At 58.9% G+C, this 18,199-nt stretch overlaps 1 protein-coding gene and 1 long non-coding RNA gene across 36 annotated transcripts in view; one reads left to right on the forward strand and one right to left on the reverse strand.

Annotated features, from left to right (window-relative positions):
• The window catches only part of PEMT (phosphatidylethanolamine N-methyltransferase), a 35,739-nt gene that overhangs the window by 1,219 nt on the left and 16,321 nt on the right, over positions 1-18,199 (forward strand). For 9 of the 35 annotated variants that reach the window (XM_019982129.2, XM_019982133.2, XM_070773222.1 and 6 more), the window contains one exon: positions 9,183-9,290. The exons of 1 other annotated variant lie outside the window; for it this stretch is intronic. In XM_019982129.2, the coding sequence (XP_019837688.2) occupies positions 9,198-9,290 (93 nt within the window). In that variant the 5' untranslated portion in view covers positions 9,183-9,197. Of the gene's footprint in view, positions 1-939; positions 1,250-3,845; positions 4,016-4,427; positions 4,585-5,114; positions 5,202-8,156; positions 9,079-9,176; positions 9,291-18,199 lie in introns of those variants that run through there. 25 more of the 35 variants (XM_070773208.1, XM_070773218.1, XM_019982151.1 and 22 more) reach the window with 23 other exon arrangements.
• LOC109574245 (uncharacterized) lies at positions 338-3,494 on the reverse strand. Its single transcript, XR_002183058.2, has 2 exons — positions 2,386-3,494; positions 338-459 (listed from the first exon to the last, which is right to left on the reverse strand). It is a non-coding gene; the product is annotated as an uncharacterized lncRNA (long non-coding RNA).

Genomic DNA, 18,199 nt, shown 5'->3' on the forward strand with positions numbered 1-18,199 from the left:
CCGGGATCTCGAGGCTCCGGGAGGGCGGCGCCCGGAGCCGAGGCCAGAGGACTGGCCTCCTCCCCGGTGGACTAGCGGGGAGTTCGGGGCCTGCCGAGCCCCGCGCGGGCCGGGCCGGGATGGACTGGGCGGACCCGGTGCTGGAGACCCTCTGGCCCCCGGCCCCCTCCCTCGGAGCCGCCTCTGAGACAAGACATACACGTTTCCGGAATCTGCCACTCCTGGTGGAGCCCCAAATAGGTCTCTGCTCGAGGCCACCATTTGTGGTCCATTCGTTGGTACCGCTGGTCTTGAGCGAGAGCAGGTGTCCATCGAAGAAAAACGCACAACCTGAGGGTTGCGAGTTATGTTCTGTTGAGGGTCTTCTTGCGGACTGGAGCCCGGGAAAGAGCCTCTTAGTAGCTCTGAGAGACTGTTCCAGAGAGGTTAGGGAGGAACCAGGATATATAGAAGTTTTTGCTGGAAAAACAAAACCCCAAAACATGTGGTGGAACATCAAAAGATTACTGGTAATCATGTGCGCACACACACACAAGAAACAAACATCTCTTTCATGATTTTAGCGCATTTCTGAATCTGGGATGATGCAAGAGTCTGGGTCCTTGAAATTATTCCTTAGATCTCATCCTGTCTGGGGCCAATCTCCTGTTTTTCTCCATCCTAAACCCCCTCAGGGCACACCTGGGTTGGCAGCAGTGGCCAGTGGCCTGATGGGGGCAACTTTTGTTGCTTACTGGAATGGCAGGTGACATTCTTTGTGGGCTCTCACTGACTTTTCACTCTAGTGAGCCTGGAAACCTAAAATTCTCTCCTGGAGATAAAATTGGACCATGTTTTAGAGACTGGCTGGTGGGGAGGGGGACTGCGATCCCAAGATAGCTCATCCCCTACCTAAGAAGGTGACCTCTGATCTGAGCTCTGACAGATAAGCCAGGGGGTCAGGTTCTCTGGTGGAGGGCTGGCAGAGCCAAGGCCGTGAGGAGGTGGATTTGTTCCGGAACAAAGAGAAGCCTCACGTCTGTCCCCAGGAAGTGCTGGACAGCCCAAGGGGATGGGAGGAAAGCAGAGGAGGGGAGGAAGACTTATTATTTCAGAGAACTTTCCGTGAAGTGCTGGGTCACTCTGTGTGCCTTGGGCGGTTCAGAGCGAGCTCTCCGGTGTAATGGGCACCCAGATCCAGGTGAATGTCACCAGCTGCCCTGGGAGGACGAATGTTCCTGATGGCGTTAGAGGTCTTGAAACCCATGAGGTCCGTGGCGTGCCGTGCTTTCTATCCTAGCAGATCTCAGATGAGAAGGGCAGAGATCTTGGAATGCCAGAGGGGACCCTCGGGATTGCCCAGCCTGGGGTGGCTACTTCACGGATGAGAACTCCAGGTGGAAGGATGGGCACCGTTGACTAGAGGTGGGGAGACCTTCAGGGCTTTGGGCAGTGGAGCCCCTGCAAGGTTAAGGTCTGAGCAAGGCCTGGCAGTAGGGGAGGAGGAGACTTCCTGGGTGTGTGCAGGCAGGTCTCTTCTGCTATTTCTCCCTTCCCTCTGGGGCTGTGCAGTGGGACTGATCTGGGAGCTTTCAGGAGATGGGTCAGGGTGACCCTCTCTGGCTAACATTCCGTTTTCCACCCCTGCCCATGTTGGTACAGTTAAGCTTCCTGTTGCCAACAACATTCCACGTTGTCTATTTGTGCCGCTTGGCAGCCCTCCTCCCTCCTCTGTCAGAATCTCTGGTTTGGAGAGATATTGTCCCCGGGATGGTTTCTTTGCATCCGACACATCTGAGCTGCAGGCTGGCAGCGAGCTGACCCAGCCCCATCCGATGGCCAGGGCAGGGGTGGTGGTCATGGTGAAAATCCAAACTCCTCTAGTAGCCACAGTTTAATAACTAAGAAAAAATCAGTGAAGTTACTTTTAATAGTATATTTGACCCAATACATAAAAAAATGTCGTTCTGTCATGCACCACCGCACGATCCCAGCGGCTACACACCTGCTGATGTGGGTGCAGTGCCCTTGACCAGTAGCTCCTGGGCCTGCTCCAGTGGGTTCGGAATCAGGACTTTGTTTTTAGCTTAGAAAGTAGCCCCCCACCACTGCCGCCCCCTGGGCTGAGGACTGTCCCTGCTGCAGCCTCATTGACCAAGGCCCTCTCTACCCTGAACTTGGCTCGGCTCCTCCTTGGCTCAGCAGCCGCGTGAAGCCTGCTGACTGGTGGGAGATGGAGCCAGACAGAAGGGCTCCGATGGTGCCCCATGGTGTCAGCTTCTTGGGGAGCTTGGGTTGCCAGGGCACAGTCGGGGACTCCGCTCATGCCCATTTCCAGGTGGTTCCCCAGCCCTTGTCCCTTGTGAGCATGGGTGGTATAGGTGTCCAAAGGGCCCCTTCAGTTACCTGCTTTGTAAGATGAGAGCTCTGTCAGCTGTGAAGTTCAGGTGACCACACTGAGGGTGGGTGGTCTTCAGAAGGCAAGGTTCAGGCTGCGTCCAGGCCATGCTTGGGGGCCGGGCCTCTTGGGCTGCACAGTCCCTGTATGTGACTGCTCTGTGACCATTTGGGAGGCAAATCCCAGGGGTGCGGGGCATGTCGGAGCTGCCTTCCAGGGTGAGATGTTTCCTACTACACAGAGTTGTTTTTCAAATTCTCTTGGCGTTATCACATTGGTCAGAATAAACATCAGGCCATTTCTTTGGACAACTTATTCTGTTTATTCTGTGAAGTTCTCAGTGTTTTGGGGTGAGAGTCCAGACCTTTGGCAAGTCATGTCAATGTACAGAGCATTGGTTTCTCCTGCCTCTGTTGAGATGGCCGTATGGCTTTTCCTCTTCTGTCTGTCTGTGTGGATGTTGGTTGTCGCACCAGCCCCGCATTCCTGGCGTGACCCCCAACTTGGTCCTGATCTGTTCTCTTTGTATACATTACAGGCTTTGAGTTTCCATCATTTTGCTGAGGGTTTTGGAGGGCTGTGTTCATGAGGAGTATGGTTTGTAGTTTTCTTGTAGTGTCTTTGTCCGGTTATACCGTTAAAGGAATGCAAGCCTCTTAGTGGGAGCTGGGAAGTGTTCTGGGAGAGACTGTGCGGAATTGTGGTTCTTTGTTCCTTAAATGTTTGGTAGAATTCATCACTTTGCTGACAAAGGTCTGTCTAGTCAAAGCTATGGTTTTTCCAGTAGCCATGTACGGATGTGAGAGTTGGACCATAAAGAAAGCTGAGTGCTAAAGTATTGATGCTTTTGAACTGTGGTGTTGGAGAAGACTCTTGAGAGTCCCTTGGACTGCAAGGAGATCAAACCAGTCAATCGTAAAGGAAATCAGTCCTGAATATTCGTTGGAAGGACTGATGCTGAAGCTGAAACTCTAATACTTTGGCCACCTGATGCGAAGAACTGACTCATTAGAAAAGACAGGTTGCACCTGTTTCCCCCGCTTATCCCCCAGGGGAGGTGGTCACAGAGGCCCCCTCTGGTCCTTCTAGAGGGTGGGAGGGAGCCCCCAGCCCGGATTGTCTGCTGCCTGGAGACCTTCTGTGCCTGGTGCCCGATCGAGGTCATGGCTGCCTTAGTACAGAACTTTGTGGCCCTCCTTTGTGCGTCTGCGCTAGTGCGGGGCTCACAGCACTGGTTTCCTGGTAAATGTCTCCTGAGTTGCTTGGAGGCCCTGAGATGGAGGGTCCTGCTGGAGGCCGACACACTGTCTCCAGCCTGTGCCCTGCCCTCTGTGCTGAGCGGTACGTGGGTCCCACCTGCGGTCGATGTGACTTTGACTCCTGGGCCCCTGCTGTTTGTTTGGATGTCACAATGTGACCCGGGTGCTGTTGACCCGCCACGTCTGCGTACCCCTCGCATGGCAAGCGGTATGGTCCAGCCTCTGAGCCCCTCACAGAGTGCTGCCGGGGTGCGGTAGGCGGAGCATCTCCTCTGCATTCCAGCGCTGGGACCCTGCAGCCCGTGACCTTGGAACCGCAGGAGCTGCATCATTAGAATTACCAAGAGCAGAGGGCCAGGACTTCCACGGCTTTAGTAAGGTGGGGGGACCCTTCCCATAGCTGAGGTGGCCCAGGGCGGGGTGCAGGGTTCTGGGGGCGGCACTGGGGACCCACCTGCTCTGCTCCTGTCTGACGGGGTTTTGGAGGGAGGGCCTCCTTGGGTCACGGAGATGACAGCAGCCCGAAAAGGACCTGCCGGCCTCAGAGCCTGAAGCCAGGAGGGGCCGCTCTGCTGCCACCTGGCCTGTTCGTCATTCTCTGTTCCACACGCCCCTCTCTGGGCAACACAAATCCCCCTTCAAGGTGACCAGATGCTTCCTGGGTGACGAGGGCCCTGGGACCTGGGTAGGGGCCACGGTCCTAACGGGGGGTTGGGGGGGACCTGGCTGGATGTCGGCTTCCGGTGGCCTCAGCCAGTGTCTTTCTTCTGCTCACTTGTCTGGCCCCCTAGGGAATGTTCAGGACTTATCTTTGCCCCAGTGCCTGAACCTGGAATCTGGAATCTGGAATCTGGAAGGGCTGGTCGACCTGGCCTCTGCGAGCCCCTGGCTTGCTTGTCTCCGAGCGGGCATGACAACAGGGCTGGTGCTGCTGAGTGACTGCCCGAGGTGAGGCGCGAGCACCTACGCATCAGTAGATGCATGTTGGTCTTGCTGCAGGGGCTTAGCTGGCAGAGTCCCCCCTGAGTGGTGCCTCCTGGGGGTGCTTCGTGTCTGCTGAATGTAAATACCTGAAGCCTAGCAGGAGGACCACGTCTCTCCCTGGGCCCTTTGGGGAAAGGGGGCCAGTTCCCAGTTCCCCTACTGACTTTCTTTTCTGAGGTGTAATTCATGTAGTGATGTCTGCCCAGATGGAGACTTCTCATGTACCCCTGACCACCCAGGCTCCATCACCCCAAAAGACCCCTCTGCACCCTCCAGGCAGCCACTGGACCATATGCCGGCTTCCTCCAGCTCACTAGCCAGAGCCTGGGTGACCTCGAGCCCCTGGCCACCACCTGCACCTGCTCCCCACGTGGGCAGGCCTCACGCTTGACCCTTTGCCCTCTCTCCTTCTGGCCCTGCCAGCCCAGGTCAGGAGGCACAGCTTGAGGACACAGGGCTTCTGTGGGACTGTGGGGTTTCCTATCCTTGTACAGGTGTCTGCTGGCTGGTAGTTGAAAGTGACGGGGGCTGAGGCTGTGTGAGCGGCGGGGCCTGGAGGATCTGACCCGCCGGCAACCTCTGTGAGTTTCCCCATAAAATGTGATGGGTGTCAGGGCGGACACATTGAGTCCCAGGGTTGCTGGCACGGCTGCAGGGAAGGGTTTTTGACTCACCTCTGCTGAGTGGGGCTACCTGTGGGCCCTGGCAGTGGGGGGCATTGGTGTCCCCATGGACACGGTCGCCAGGCTTGAGGTTCCGGATTCTTCCAGTTGAGAGGAACTCCTTAAAACGGCATCTGCTGACAGTGACACCCTTGTCTGCAGAAATGCCACAGAAGCTCCCATGGGAGTTGTCGCTGTCATAAACATGTTGAGAAGCACGTTTTCTCTTCTGGCCCTAAGCTGGACATGGTGATTCAGAGGACAGGCCAGGGCTGGGGGCCATTAGTGGGAAGTATGGTTCATGGAGTTGATGAATGTGATCGAATATGGCTCAGATCAGAGCTCAGACTCTCAGTATGTCCCTGGGCTCTTCATGCACATGGCTGGTCCTCGCCCCCCCACCTCGAGCTCCGCCCCCCTGGGGACGGGAGACTGACCCGCCTTGAGTGGGTTCCACCCCTGGGTTTCTAAGGAACTGAGGACTGCACCTGCACCCCAGGTCAAGGCTTGAGAACATTGCTTGATTTCTCAGCTTAAGAGTCGCCAGAAAAACACATACTTAGGAAGCACAGCTTCTGGGCAGCTGGTGAATCTCTGGCCTCAGAAGCAGAGAGGTCTGCAGGCTCAGGGCGGCTCCCCGCAGGGCCCACTCACGTTACCTGGGCTGCTTCCTGTCTTGCTCTGAAGTCAGAGGGAGGGGGTTGAAGTCCCTGGAGCACAGGCGGCTGAGATGTCCCCTTACCACCGTGTGTTTTATTGATGAAGAAACAAGGGCCACCATTCACCCAACAAACACTCTGTGCCAGGCAGATGATACAGAGATGGGGAAGAAATGGCCCCTCATCCGGAGGAACCATCACCAAACAGGGACAGATGACAGGGACAGGGACAGATAGGGTACACACAGAAGACACAGGAGGGCCCATGGACGAGGCTACCGGACATGCTCTCACTGGGTCTTGAGGGATGAATAGGAGTTTGAGGGACAGAGGGTATTTCAGAAGGCATTTGAAAGGGTTCAGAACACGCTGTTTGTGGGTAGGGGTGGCAGGAAGAATGGCAGGTAAGACTGGTGGAGGGGAATCCATCAGAGATGTTGGGCTGGGTGGGGAGGCATGGGTGCTGGTGTGGCAGGAAGTGAGCCTTGGGAGCCAGCCCCTTCCTGGGGGTACTGGGCCACTTGGCAGAGTTTTGAGCAGGGGGATGATGGGGGCACCACCAGAGTAGACTTGCTGTGAGAGGAAGGAGCTGGCAGTGAGGCGGGTGAGCAGGAGGAGCACTGGGGCCAGTGAGGCCTCCCGGCTGAGAGTGTCTGCTTTCATGGAGGGGGCTGGTGCCGGACCTCAGCCTGCTCCGTTGGCCGCTGAGCAGGACCCAAGCAGGACTCTGGTCCATCCCGCGCCCCCTGCCCCGCCCCCCCAGACAGCATTTCAGTGGGCAGAGCCTCACAGTCAGACATGCTTAAGAAACATCCTCTGAATCAGCCACTCCTCAAAGCTTTGGGGAGTCTCCCTCAGGCTGCAGCCTGTCCTTCCTAGGGGCTTCCACACCTTGGCAGGTGCCACCTGGCTGCGGGGGGGAGCTAGTCGAAAGGGTGGCAGCGTACAGGGTGCTCCACTGTGGCCCATCGAGGCAGGGCCCTGTGTCCAGCCTTGCTCCCCATGGTTGCTGAGGGGGCTTGGCCATCCTTTGTATCCTGCACCTGTGCTTCCGTGGCCCTGGCATGGGCCAGTGTGCCCAGCATTCCCGCAACCATGCACCTCTGATTCTTGGCTCAGCTTTTCTTCTGTCTTGGGCGGTCAACTGAGTCTGGCTTTTTCCCTGGGCCCTGCCAACTGACAGGCAGAGGAGGCCATGTGGGAGGGACATGCCAGCATCTGAGCTCCAAGATGTTCCTGAATCTTTCACAGCCATGCTCAGCGGCATGGCAGGCTGAGCCAAGCTAGGAGTGGTCACCTGTGGAGTGTCTGCAGGGCTGGGTGGCCTGAGACAAACACTTTCCGAAAGAATGAACTGTGTCTCACCATTGCAGGTGATATTATGGGAAAGACCAGAACCCCCATGGTCCTGACTTTCTTCCCAGCTGAGGCTTATTTTTATTGTGACTTGCATGTGGACTAAAGAGCCTCTTGATAAGAGTGAAAGAGGAGAGGGGAAAAGTTGGCTTAAAACTCAACATTCAAAAAACTAAGATCATGGCATCCGGTCCCATCACTTCATGGCAAATAGATGGTGGAACAATGGAAACAGTGAGAGACTTTATTTTCTTGGGTTCCAAAATCGCTGCAGATGGTGACTGCAGCCATGATATTAAAAGACACTTGCTCCCTGGAAGAAAAGCTATGACCAACCTAGACAGCATATTAAAAAGCACAGACATTACTTTGCCAACAAAGGTCCATCTAGTCAAGGCTATGGTTTTTCCAGTAGTCATGTATGGACTGACAGTTCGACTATAAAGAAAGCTGAGCACCAAAGAATTGATGCTTTTGAACTGTGGTGTTGGAGAAGACTCTTGAGAATCCCTTGGACTGCAAGGAGATCCAACCAGTCCATCCTAAAGGAAATCAGTCCTGAATATTCATTGCAAGGACTGATGCTGAAGCTGAAACTCCAATACTTTGGCCACCTGATGTGAAGAACCGACTCATTGAAAAAGACCTTGATGCTGGGAAAGATTGAAGACGGGAAGAGAAGAGGACAACAGAGGATGAGATGGTTGGGTGGCATCACTGACGTGATGGACATGAGTTTGAGTAAGCTCCAGGAGTTGGTGATGGACAGGGAAGTCTGGTGTACTGCAGTCCATGGGGTCACAAAGAGTCAGACATGACTGAGTGACTGAACTGAACTGAACTGCATGTGGAGAGGTATCATGGATGTCTAAAAACAAAAAACAGAGAGTGATGCAGTAACTTAGCACTCAGAATATCAGTGGTGTCTCATCCTTTTTAAAGAAAAAACTCAGTGCTGGAAGCATCTGGCTGTCTCCTCCTTGTCCCCAGAGGCCAGTGGGGGGGCAGATCTCAGTTCTGTCCCCAGGGATGTCTGGGCCATGTCTGGAGCTGTTTTTGGTTGTCATAGCCGCAGAGAGCTACCAGCATGGAGTGGGTGGGGGCCACAAAGAGTGAGCGGCCAGACGGTGGACAGGGAGAAGGTGGGGGAGACCTGGCCCAGGCACAGGAGGGGTGCTCAGCTATATGGTGGTAGTTCCTAAAAATGCACAAGGGCTCTGGGGCGCTGCAGCTTCCTCATCCATTTGACGTGTATTTGAAAACAAGGCAAGTTGGCACAGACCTGGTCTGTTTAAATTCTCTAATTGCTTTGGGGTGGTGCATCTGGTTTTCCCAAGCTCCTGTGATGCACACATGTTGCATGCGTGCCGATAGGAGCAGCCATGCGCACATGTGTATGTTCCCGGGGCCTGTGCCTGGGGTTGGGGATCCCACCAACACTCAGGAGCGCAGTCCAGCAGGTGGGAAAAGCCACTGCTGCTCTTTTTATCTGGTTCTCAGATGCTGAGCATCCTCACACGGGTGTCGGCCCCTCAGGTTGGCTCTAAACACCTCCGCAGGGTCCTGGTTACCCTAGTGGGGTCGCTGCTCCACCAGGTGCTGGATACTCACCTTCAGAGTCACCGATTTCCTCCCTGGCTTCCACTGTGGCCCAACCGCCCTCCAACAGGCATAACACGGCTGGCTGGGTTTTGCTTTTTATCTTCAGATTTATGAGATTACACTGTAGTAATGTTTGCCGGACTTGGACGCACCAGAGCCTGCCGGCCTGTTCCTGGAGGGTAACTTTATTTCTGAGCTCTGGGCTTGTCTTCTCTCCGGTGTTGGCCAGGTGGGGCCAGGTGGGGCAGGCCCGTCTCCCACTGATGCCACTCTGTCCCTTCAGGCAGACCTCTGCATTATGACCCGGCTGCTTGGCTACGTGGACCTCTCGGAACCCCACTTTGTGGCTGCTGTCCTTGCCATTGTCTTCAATCCGCTCTTCTGGAATGTGGTAAGTGCGCCCAGGGCGGGCTGCATGGACAGACAGGTGGACAGACGGACAGACTGGCGGCTCTTCCCTCCCTGTCTGTCTCTGGTCAGCGTGGGAGCATCCTCCTGCTTCCCTGCCAAGGTCGGCACCTGGGGAGGACGCCCCTCCCCTGGGGTCCTGCCACATCTTGGCTTTAGCAGACAGCCCAGGGCTGCCCTGTGTGCCTGGCGGGGCCGCTGTTCCAATGGGTGAGTTGGAAGGTCTAGGCTGGGGTTGGCTCCCCTCCTGCTACGTGCGCAACAAAGCCATCTTCTTGTGAATCTCCCACCCCAGCACCAGATGTGCTCTGTAGCCATGGTCACTTTTCCCAAATGTGGCTTCCCTCAGAGTGGTCTGCAGCCCCTGGGCTGACGGGCACTGGGGAGCAGGAAGGAACCCACAGCAAGTGAACCAGGTGGCAGACCCCCGCCAGGTCATCTGTGGGCACGGGGCCTTGCGGGGGCTGGGTGGGAGGTGGAGAGAGGGCAGTGGGCTCTGGGCCATCCCTTTGCCAGCCCTTCGGGGAGACGCCTCTCCCCGGCAGGATGAGGGGAAGCTTTTGGGGCCTCTGGTCTGCTGTCTGCAGCAGCATCTTGGGGGTGGGGGAGAGGCCACCCCCAAGGCGCCAGCTGGCAGAGCTGTGGACGCCTTATGCTCACCTCCAGGGCGTCGGCACATGCTGTTCCAAGCTTTCTTCATCTCAGGTGGCCACTCGGTCCCCGGGGCAGAACAGGACATATTTGCATTTGGTTGACGAGTTAGGTCTTCTCTTCATCTGGTGGGAGCAGGGTGGGGGCGGGGCTGCTCATCACAAAGAGGCCACAGACAGACAGAATGGTCTCCTTGAGGGGAGGGCCACGCCCTGGTCAACATGCTGTCCCTCCCGACAGACACACTGGTCTCCTTGAGGGGAGGGACACGCGCCCTGATCAATGTGCCGTCCCTCTGTCCTGACAGACTGGTCTCCTTGAGGGGAAGGACTTGTGTCCTTTTCCACATGCCCTGCTGGTTTCCCTGACATGTGACCACAGGCTGGGTAGTCCAGAACAGCAGGGACACTCTCCCCCAGATCTAGGGGCCGAAAGCCTGAAACCAGTGAGCAGTTACACAGAAGCTGGCGTCCGGAGTTGTCCTGGAGACAGGCAGCCAGCGGGGTCGGGGCTCCTTGGCTGGACTGAGCTTCGGGAGGAGCCAGGCAGGGGTGGGTGGGGAGGTGGACAGGCCGGCGGTCCCGAGGAAGGACCCCTAGTGCTGGCCTGCACCCTGGTTGTGTCTCAGGCAGCAGTGAGATGTGTGTGAGAGGTGCACACGTGGCTGTACATGCATGTGCACATGTGAGCACGGGGAGCTGGGCTGGGCGTGGACAGGCTGTCTGACACCCTTGCTCCCATCTGGCTCAGAGTCTCACTCCGAGGGCACGGCTGTGCACGAACTGGGCTCCACAGCGAGCCGGATTTTTGCAGAGCTATGGGGTGTCTGGCCTCGGCTCCCAGTGGGGACGGTCAGCCCAGTGTCACCAGGACCCACGCTCTCTCCTCTGGCCTGGATGTGCCATGGCATGTGTGTGTGTGCTTCTTAGGATGTGCAGCCCTGCCCGCCCCATGGCCCGAGCCCTGAAGGGAGAGCTGTGTGGGGCAGCGGGCAGCAGCTGGGCTAACTTTAGAGTCTAGGGGTCTGAGCAGGGCAGCATTAAAGCATACCCTAACCCTAACCCCGACCCAAACTGGTACGTATGGTACCAGGTAGCTCGCCAGGCGCCCAGACCGTGTGGTGGGCGAGGCAGTGAGGAGGGAGTCCCAGCAAGACCCCACCTGATTGGGCTGCTTCTCCCCCCGGCTCCTGACGTTCCAGGGGTACAGCCTGAGTTTCCTCTCAGTCCTGCTGGGGCGTGGGGGTAGACAAAGCGCCTCTCCTGGGGTGCTTCACCGCTGGAGGTAGTGGTGGGCAGTGGGGCAGCATTTGCATCCGAACTTGTGTTGATTTGGTAGGACAGGTGTGGGGGGCTGGTGGGTTACCTCTGGGGTCCCTGATGCACGGAGGGGCGGTTTGATGACACATACCCCCTGGGTCTCCTCGCATGCCCCCCACCCCCCCGCCTTTGCAGGGTCTGCTCCCTCCGAGAAGGGCCCCCCTCTCCCACCAGCCCTCCCCGAGCCCTGGCCCCAGCAGACGTCTGTGGGCCCTGATCCTTGTGAGTTTGCGTTTCTCCCCTCCTTTAGACCGAGGGCTCCTGGGAGCTGAGGGTAGGGCCTGGCCCAGTAAGTTATTGTGGGTGAGCCCTGAGTGGCCTGGGGGCCAGAGGCCAGGTCGTTTCTCCACTGGGGGCGAGTAGTAGGTCCTCCCGCTGACCTACAGTGCCAGCCTGGCTGTGTCGTCGGCTTTGCACCATTCCTTGGTCCTCCTCTGAGGCCATCTGAGATTCAGGAAAAATGTCCAAGGCGTGGGGTTTGTCTCTATTTACTGCCCACTTGCTCTGGCCTGGGCCTCAGCTGTATCATCTGAGGTCTGGAGGGTGTTGGGGCAAGGGGTGGCCTTTGTCCAGCTCTCCTCCAGGGTGGCTGCCAGGCGGCGGGGGAGGGGAATGGGTGTGAAGGGTCTGGAAGCCTGGGCCACACTTGGCCAGGAGGAGCAGCCATAGGAGCCCGTTCATGCTGCGTTTCCTCTGATCCCGCCTCCTGGCCCTGTCCTGGCTCCCTGAGCCTCAGGGGGGCTAGGGTGGGAAGCGGTCAAGACCCAGCCCGAAGACCCTGGGACTCGATGCCCAGGGCACCTCAGGGAAGGCCCCTGGGCACACGGTGTTTCTGGACCTGAGATCCCTGTAGTTTCTCCAAAGAGGCATTGGCCTTGGAGTGTGGGCTCCAGGGGACAGAGGTCACGAGAGGGCTCCGGGGGACAGAGATCACGAGGTCGGGAGGGACCCAGAGTCCTGGGCAGAGAGGGATGGAGAACCAGGCCACCTGATGCATCTGGGGAATCAGGGGAGGGTAGGATTGGGGCTGCAAAGCTTCCTAGACTAATTTGTCCAAATCCCGTACTTGTTGTCTGAGGCTCCAACCAGTCTTGGAGGACAGTTCCTGTGCCCACGACCAGCTTTGCAGGGAGGGGGGCTGCCTTGGGAGATGATGAGCTGGGGGGTCACTCCGGGGCTGGGCCTGTCTTCACTGCCTCTGGGACCCACCCCCCTCGGGGCAGACCCACCCTTGTGCCTGGCGGGGACAGAGGTGAATCTGCCCGCGCTCAGCTTTCCCTGTCCTCTCTCAGGGTGTCAGGCACGAGCACTGCTCAGCATTGGGGAGCATGGGAGGAGGGGGCACAGGCAGAGCTCTCCTGCCCAGTCTCTCTGCTCTCGGCTCTGTAGAGTCCAGCCTTGTTCTGCGGGTCCTGGGCGAGGTGGCGGGCGGGGGTCAGCCAACTGCTCTCAATGTCCCCAGCAGCCTTGGGTGGGGGATCAGGGGCTGCTCTGCAGCGAGGGGGGCGGGACAGAGACTGGGGGCGCTGGGGGCAGGTGTACTCACTGATGGCCGTCCTGAGACTAAGCATTGTTGTCACCACCTCCCCAAATGGATTTGATGTGCAGACTCCTGGGGGGGATGGGCGGGTCCACCCCAGATTTTTTCAGAAGTGGCAGCTAAGGACCAGAGAGGTCGCTTGACCTGCCTAGGTCACACAGCTGTGAGAGCAGAGCCGAACCTGACAGCTGGGGCTCCTGCTCCTGTGCGTTACCCACTCCTCCCCAGGCCCCCCTCCTCCCCGGCCCCCCTTCTTCCCCAGCCCTCCTCCAGGAGGGCCTTCCCGGTGCAGACACAGCCCTGAATGGCAAGCTGGCTGGCCCAGCTGGGGCAGGACCAGGGGCCCTGCTGGCAGGAGAGGCCCTGTCGGGGGTCCAGCCTTGCAGCCCCACCCCCTGCAGCCTAGGATGCGCCTGCTGGGCTGGGGTGCACCCCACTCTGACAGTGTATGGGCTCTCTGTGGGGTGGCCTTGAGAGGCAGCCACCTAGGAGGGGTGCCAGGGGCAGGACGGCTCCAGTGACTTTGGGCCCATCCTTGGCTGCTTGGCCCCAGAAGCCAAGTGCAGCTGTGCCTCTGCCCTCCTAAGTCCTCCCTGCCTGTCTCGCCAGCCCAGGGAGGGGCATGGGCGTCTGAGCACAGTGGCCTATCCTGCTGCTGCGGTCTCCTGACCTGGACCTGGGTGGGAATTTTGGCTTCTCTGAGCCAAATTTTGGTTTTTCTCATCTGTAAAACAGGCACAGTTGTCAGGGTCTCGAGGTTGGACTAGAAGTTCGCTTGCAGCTGGCTGGCAGCTGCCACCCCTCCTCCTCTCTGGCCACCTGGCACTCCCTGTTGGCCTCTCCTGGTCACTGTTTGTGGCTGGGCTGCCCGGGCAATGGTGCTATCCTGCAGTCACTTGCGGCTCAGCTCAGGGCAGGTTCTGGGACAGTCAGTCCATTGTCAGCCACACTTGGATGCCACATCAGCGCCTCTGGAGCCCGTAGCAGGCGGCTTGGAGGTGGGCGGGAAGCGTGAAAGGGTCAGCCCTGACTGAGGCTGCTGCCAAGGGAGCAGCCAGGTCTCACAGGTCGGCTGGTGGCGGAGGTGAAGGGTCCTGACCGCCAGAAGCTGTCTCCTTGTACCGACAGCGAAACACTTGCACCAGCTGCTTTCTGAGAAGCAGGCGTGGGGAGAGGGCAGGTGTGGTCGAAAGCACCGGGTTTCTAGGCTGGCAGGACCGTGACCTCCCTGAGGCAGCCCCATGGATGCGACAGGCAGGGGCAGGGCCCTGCTGGGAGCACCTCAGGGTCCCTCCGAAACAAACCCCAATGGCAGTGGGAGGGTGTTCCAGCATGGGCTCAGCCCTCCGGCAGCTGAGCCCCGACGGCAGCCTGGCCGCCAGGTTTCGGGCAGAGTGCACTGGCCGGGTCTTCCCGTCTAGGGGTTAGTTGGAGCCCTGACCCTGGTTCTCTGGCCCAGGTCTGAGCGTGGCCTACAGGGCATCTCAGCACTTGGTCCGAGGACATGGTGGGGACCTCACAGCCTTTTTATCCCCCTGCCTGCCAGGTGCCCTCACATTTGAAATTGTGCAAATGGTGACCGGGGGGCTGGGACCCCGAGGGCCGTGGCATACAGACAGGCAGCCCGCCACCCGGCGGACGGAGCAGCGTGTCCAGAAGATGTTGTTCCTGATACAGATTTGACACCTTTCTGGATCAGCGCTGACCCCCCCTTCCCCAGGAGCTCAGAAAGTCAGGTGTGAAATCCAATGGCCTAATTTTAGACCTTGGGTGTGCATGTCAGAACAGCAGGAGAATTAGAGAGGGAACAAGGACAGCCCGGCCTCACCCCTTGTTAGCTGTGAAGCCAGCACGTTCCCCGGGGTGGGGGAGGTACCACCGGTGGCCTCAGTGGCGGGGGAGTGGACAGGAGCAGAGCTTCTCTCTCGGGGCCCCTCCCGGGCGGAGCTCAATGGAGACACAGAGACGGACTGGCCAGAAGGTGGGCCATGGCCTCCATTGCTGGAGGGCAAGTCACTGGGTAGACGAGGCAGGTTTGGCCAGCACCTTCTGGGAGGAACCTGCTTTGGGCAATATTTCCCCGAACTGGTCAGGGAAGGTCCTCCGGCCCTGCTCTCCTTGGGAGCCCAAGGGCTCAAGAGGACGGGGCACAGGGGAGGGGGTGGGCAGGCTGGGAGGCGGGCCCTGGGCTCATCCAGTGGTTCTGACCCCTTGCCTGCTGATATGTCTGCTGCCAGCATCTTCCTCCTGGTCTGCCTCTCACCTGCTGTATGGGGCTCCTTAGAATTGTATGTGAAGTGCAGCCATGTCCACTGGAAGCAGTAGTCATCGTTCCCCAGAGGGAGGGGGTCACCCTGGAAAAGCGCATGACCCCCGTCTCCTTGGTCTTGAAGATGTAGGATCTTTCGGCTCTGGCTCCCCCTGGGGTGGGGGAGGAGGGTCTCTTTTTTTTGGTCTCTCTGAATTTAGTCTGTTAAAAGTTTAAATGTTGGCCACACACATGCATGGCCCACGGCCCACCATCTGCAGATGGTGGTGGTAAGAATGGCCGTCTGTCCCCTGCCCCCAGCCCCGGGTGTGCTCTGTGTCAAGGCTCGGGTGCAATGAGACGCCTCCTGCTCCTGTGGCAGGCCCAGTAGGCCCCTCATCCTCTCCTTCAGAAAATCGGGGGATGCTGACCTCAGAGCAGTCGTGGGAACCGGCCTGTGTTGGGGTTTCCTAAGCGTTGGGCCCTGTTCCCGTGACCCTCCATGGAGACTTCCGCCTCCAGAGGCCTCTTCGCTCTCTCAGCCCCTCATGGGGACATGCTGTTCTCAGCTCACTGGGCTCCACCAGCAGATGAGCACCGGGTCTCAGACTCGGCCCATAAACAGCCCCAGAGCAAACGTGCTCGTCCTGCTTATCTGCTTATGTCCAGGATCCACTTTGGGACCTGGCAGCTCCAGGTCCCGGGGCGGCAAGGCTCTGATGGGAAAGATGGCCGGGAGGCCCAGGCCCTGTGTCCCGAGGCTGAATGGAGGCCAGCTGGCCAGGTGGTTCGCGCATGATCCTTGACCCCCAGGTGCCACAGGAGTCCCAGAGCCCCTCGGGAGGCCACGCAGACTCTTCCTGGAGAGAGCGTGCTGTGGGCGGGACCGCACTGTTCCGTATTCTGTCTCGTGCGTCCTCGGGGACACAGAGCCGTGATCACTGCCCCCCCGCCCAGGTCCCAGGTGTGTTCCTGCCCTGCTGGAGGGGGAAGATTAGCTAGCCCAGAACACGGTATTTTGACCCAGGCTGTACCCAGCGAGGAGAGACTGTCCCCAGTCGCACGGCTCTGTGAAGGGGATTGGGTTTCCGTCAGGATGAAGCCTCTCTGTGCTTCTCTGCTAGGGGTGGCATGGGCGGGGAAAGCCGCTGCTGCGTCTCCACAGCCTCTGAAGGACTCAGGCCCAGGCGGTCCGTGGTCGTGACCAGGACGTGCCGCCTTGCAGCGCTCAGGCCCAGTGGGAAAGCACGAGTTCTGCCCAAGGAGGGGGTGGATTTTCTTAGCTGCAATTGTAACAAGTGGGCAGAGGGTCTGGGGGGGTGACAGCCTCGTGGGGAGGGGGGTAGTAGCTGGACATGGGGACCCCCATTCTGTCTCTGCCACTTTAACAGAGTCTTACTTGGGTCCAAAGTAAAAGGCCAGGCTGTGGTCACTGCAGAGCTGGACCCGGCGCCGGATCAGGGAGACCTCTGGACACGTCATAGATTGGGCACGTGTGCGGCCGGTGCCACCTCTACATCCACTGCCTGATGGGCCTCCTGCCCATCTTCAAGGCCTGTGTCCACACCTTTGGCCACTGACCGTGGGGCCTCTGGGCCTCTGGAGGCCACGGGCATGATGACTCCTCGTCCTTCTCAATGCCTCTTGAATCTTCCACCATGGGTTCCCCTCCCGTCAAAGTTCCGGGCCTCGTACTTGCTCCCCACTGGACACAGGCAGCTCCCAAGTCTGGTCTGTGGACGGCAGGGCCTGATCAGCTGCAATCCTTGTGAGGTGGGGTGGTGCTGGTGGGGTGGTGCCGATGGACCTGGCCGTCATGGGTTCCCCCTCTCGGCCCCTGTGTTTGCCCTTCTGACCTGCTGGGTCTGGGGTAGGAATTTCCCTCTGTCTCTGGCTCCTCTGCTCTGCTGTCTCCTCTGGTTGTGTGATGTCCCTTGTTTCTGAGACTGCCTGGCCCTCCTAGCACCTCTGGCTCTTCCTGATAAAGACACCTTACCTGCCAAATACCATGTCCGAGGTGTAGAGCGGAACCCCGGCCCACTCTGTCTACCCTGAGCTGAGGCCGGCACACGGCCTGGCCAGCTGGATGGGGCTCGCTGGTCTGGGCAAGACAGTGCCCCGGAGCATGGCAAGCTACCTGCCCCTGCTGCAGGACCCTTTTCTCTGCACTGTGTCAACCTCCTTTTCAGCCCTCAGGCCTCCAGTGAGGGTCATCTGTCAGGGAGGCCTCCCCTTGCCCCCCATGCCAAATTATTCTTCCTCCCAGCACCTGTTCTCATCCAAGGTGATCACATCCTTGGCATGCCTGCCGACACTGGAGGCCCCGAGGGCAGAGACCACACTGCCCTGGTCGCCTCAGTGCCCAGCAGCTGCTGGGAGCCTGGCCTGGCCTGGGCTGCTCTGTAAACACTTCCCTCTGGTGCCCCTGGGTGCTGGATTAACTGTCCTGAGTCTCTGCCCCAAGGAGGTCGGCCCCGTTGTCAGCAGCTGCAGCAGGAGGGGAGCTCAGCTCCGGCCCTTGAGGAACCGCGGGCTCCCCCAGCCTCAGGGGGTCGCCAGGCTCAGCCCTGAGATCACGTAGACTTGTGCGGAGGCCCAGCCGCCGGCCGCCTTGTTCCTGTCCTTTAAAAGGAAAAGAAAGAACACAGTGCCCAGTGGCCAGGGCCGGGCTAGGCATGTGGCAGAGGGCACGACCCCAGCTCGGTGCTGCAGCAGCTGTGAGAGCCCGGGTGCGCCTGTCAGTACCGGAGCCTGGCAGTTTTCAGGAGCTCTGGGACTTGGTGGAGGCCCCGGGTCATAAGCCGTGGGCTATAACCCTCCCCTGGGATGGCAGCCCCTCTTCCCCTGTTACAGCTGAACCCCAGGGGTGACCAAGGTAGTGTTGATTCCCACCCCACCGGGGGTGAACAGTGGGGTCCCCCCCCCTGGGCTCGCTTGGTTCCCAGCATCTTTGTTCTGGTTCCCAGCCAGAGGCTGGTGGCCAGCAGGACTGTGTGTGACACAGTCTGTCACGCCCACCGTCCCCAGCCTGGCCTCATCTGCTTCTGCTCAGAAAGTCCCGCTGCACCTGCCAGGGCCCCAGCTCATATGAATGAGTGCTCAGTGAGTTGGTGGGTTCTAGGCTGCTGGGCGGC

This window comes from Bos indicus, chromosome 19, assembly GCF_029378745.1.
Source record: "Bos indicus isolate NIAB-ARS_2022 breed Sahiwal x Tharparkar chromosome 19, NIAB-ARS_B.indTharparkar_mat_pri_1.0, whole genome shotgun sequence".
Lineage (NCBI taxonomy): Eukaryota > Metazoa > Chordata > Mammalia > Artiodactyla > Bovidae > Bos > Bos indicus.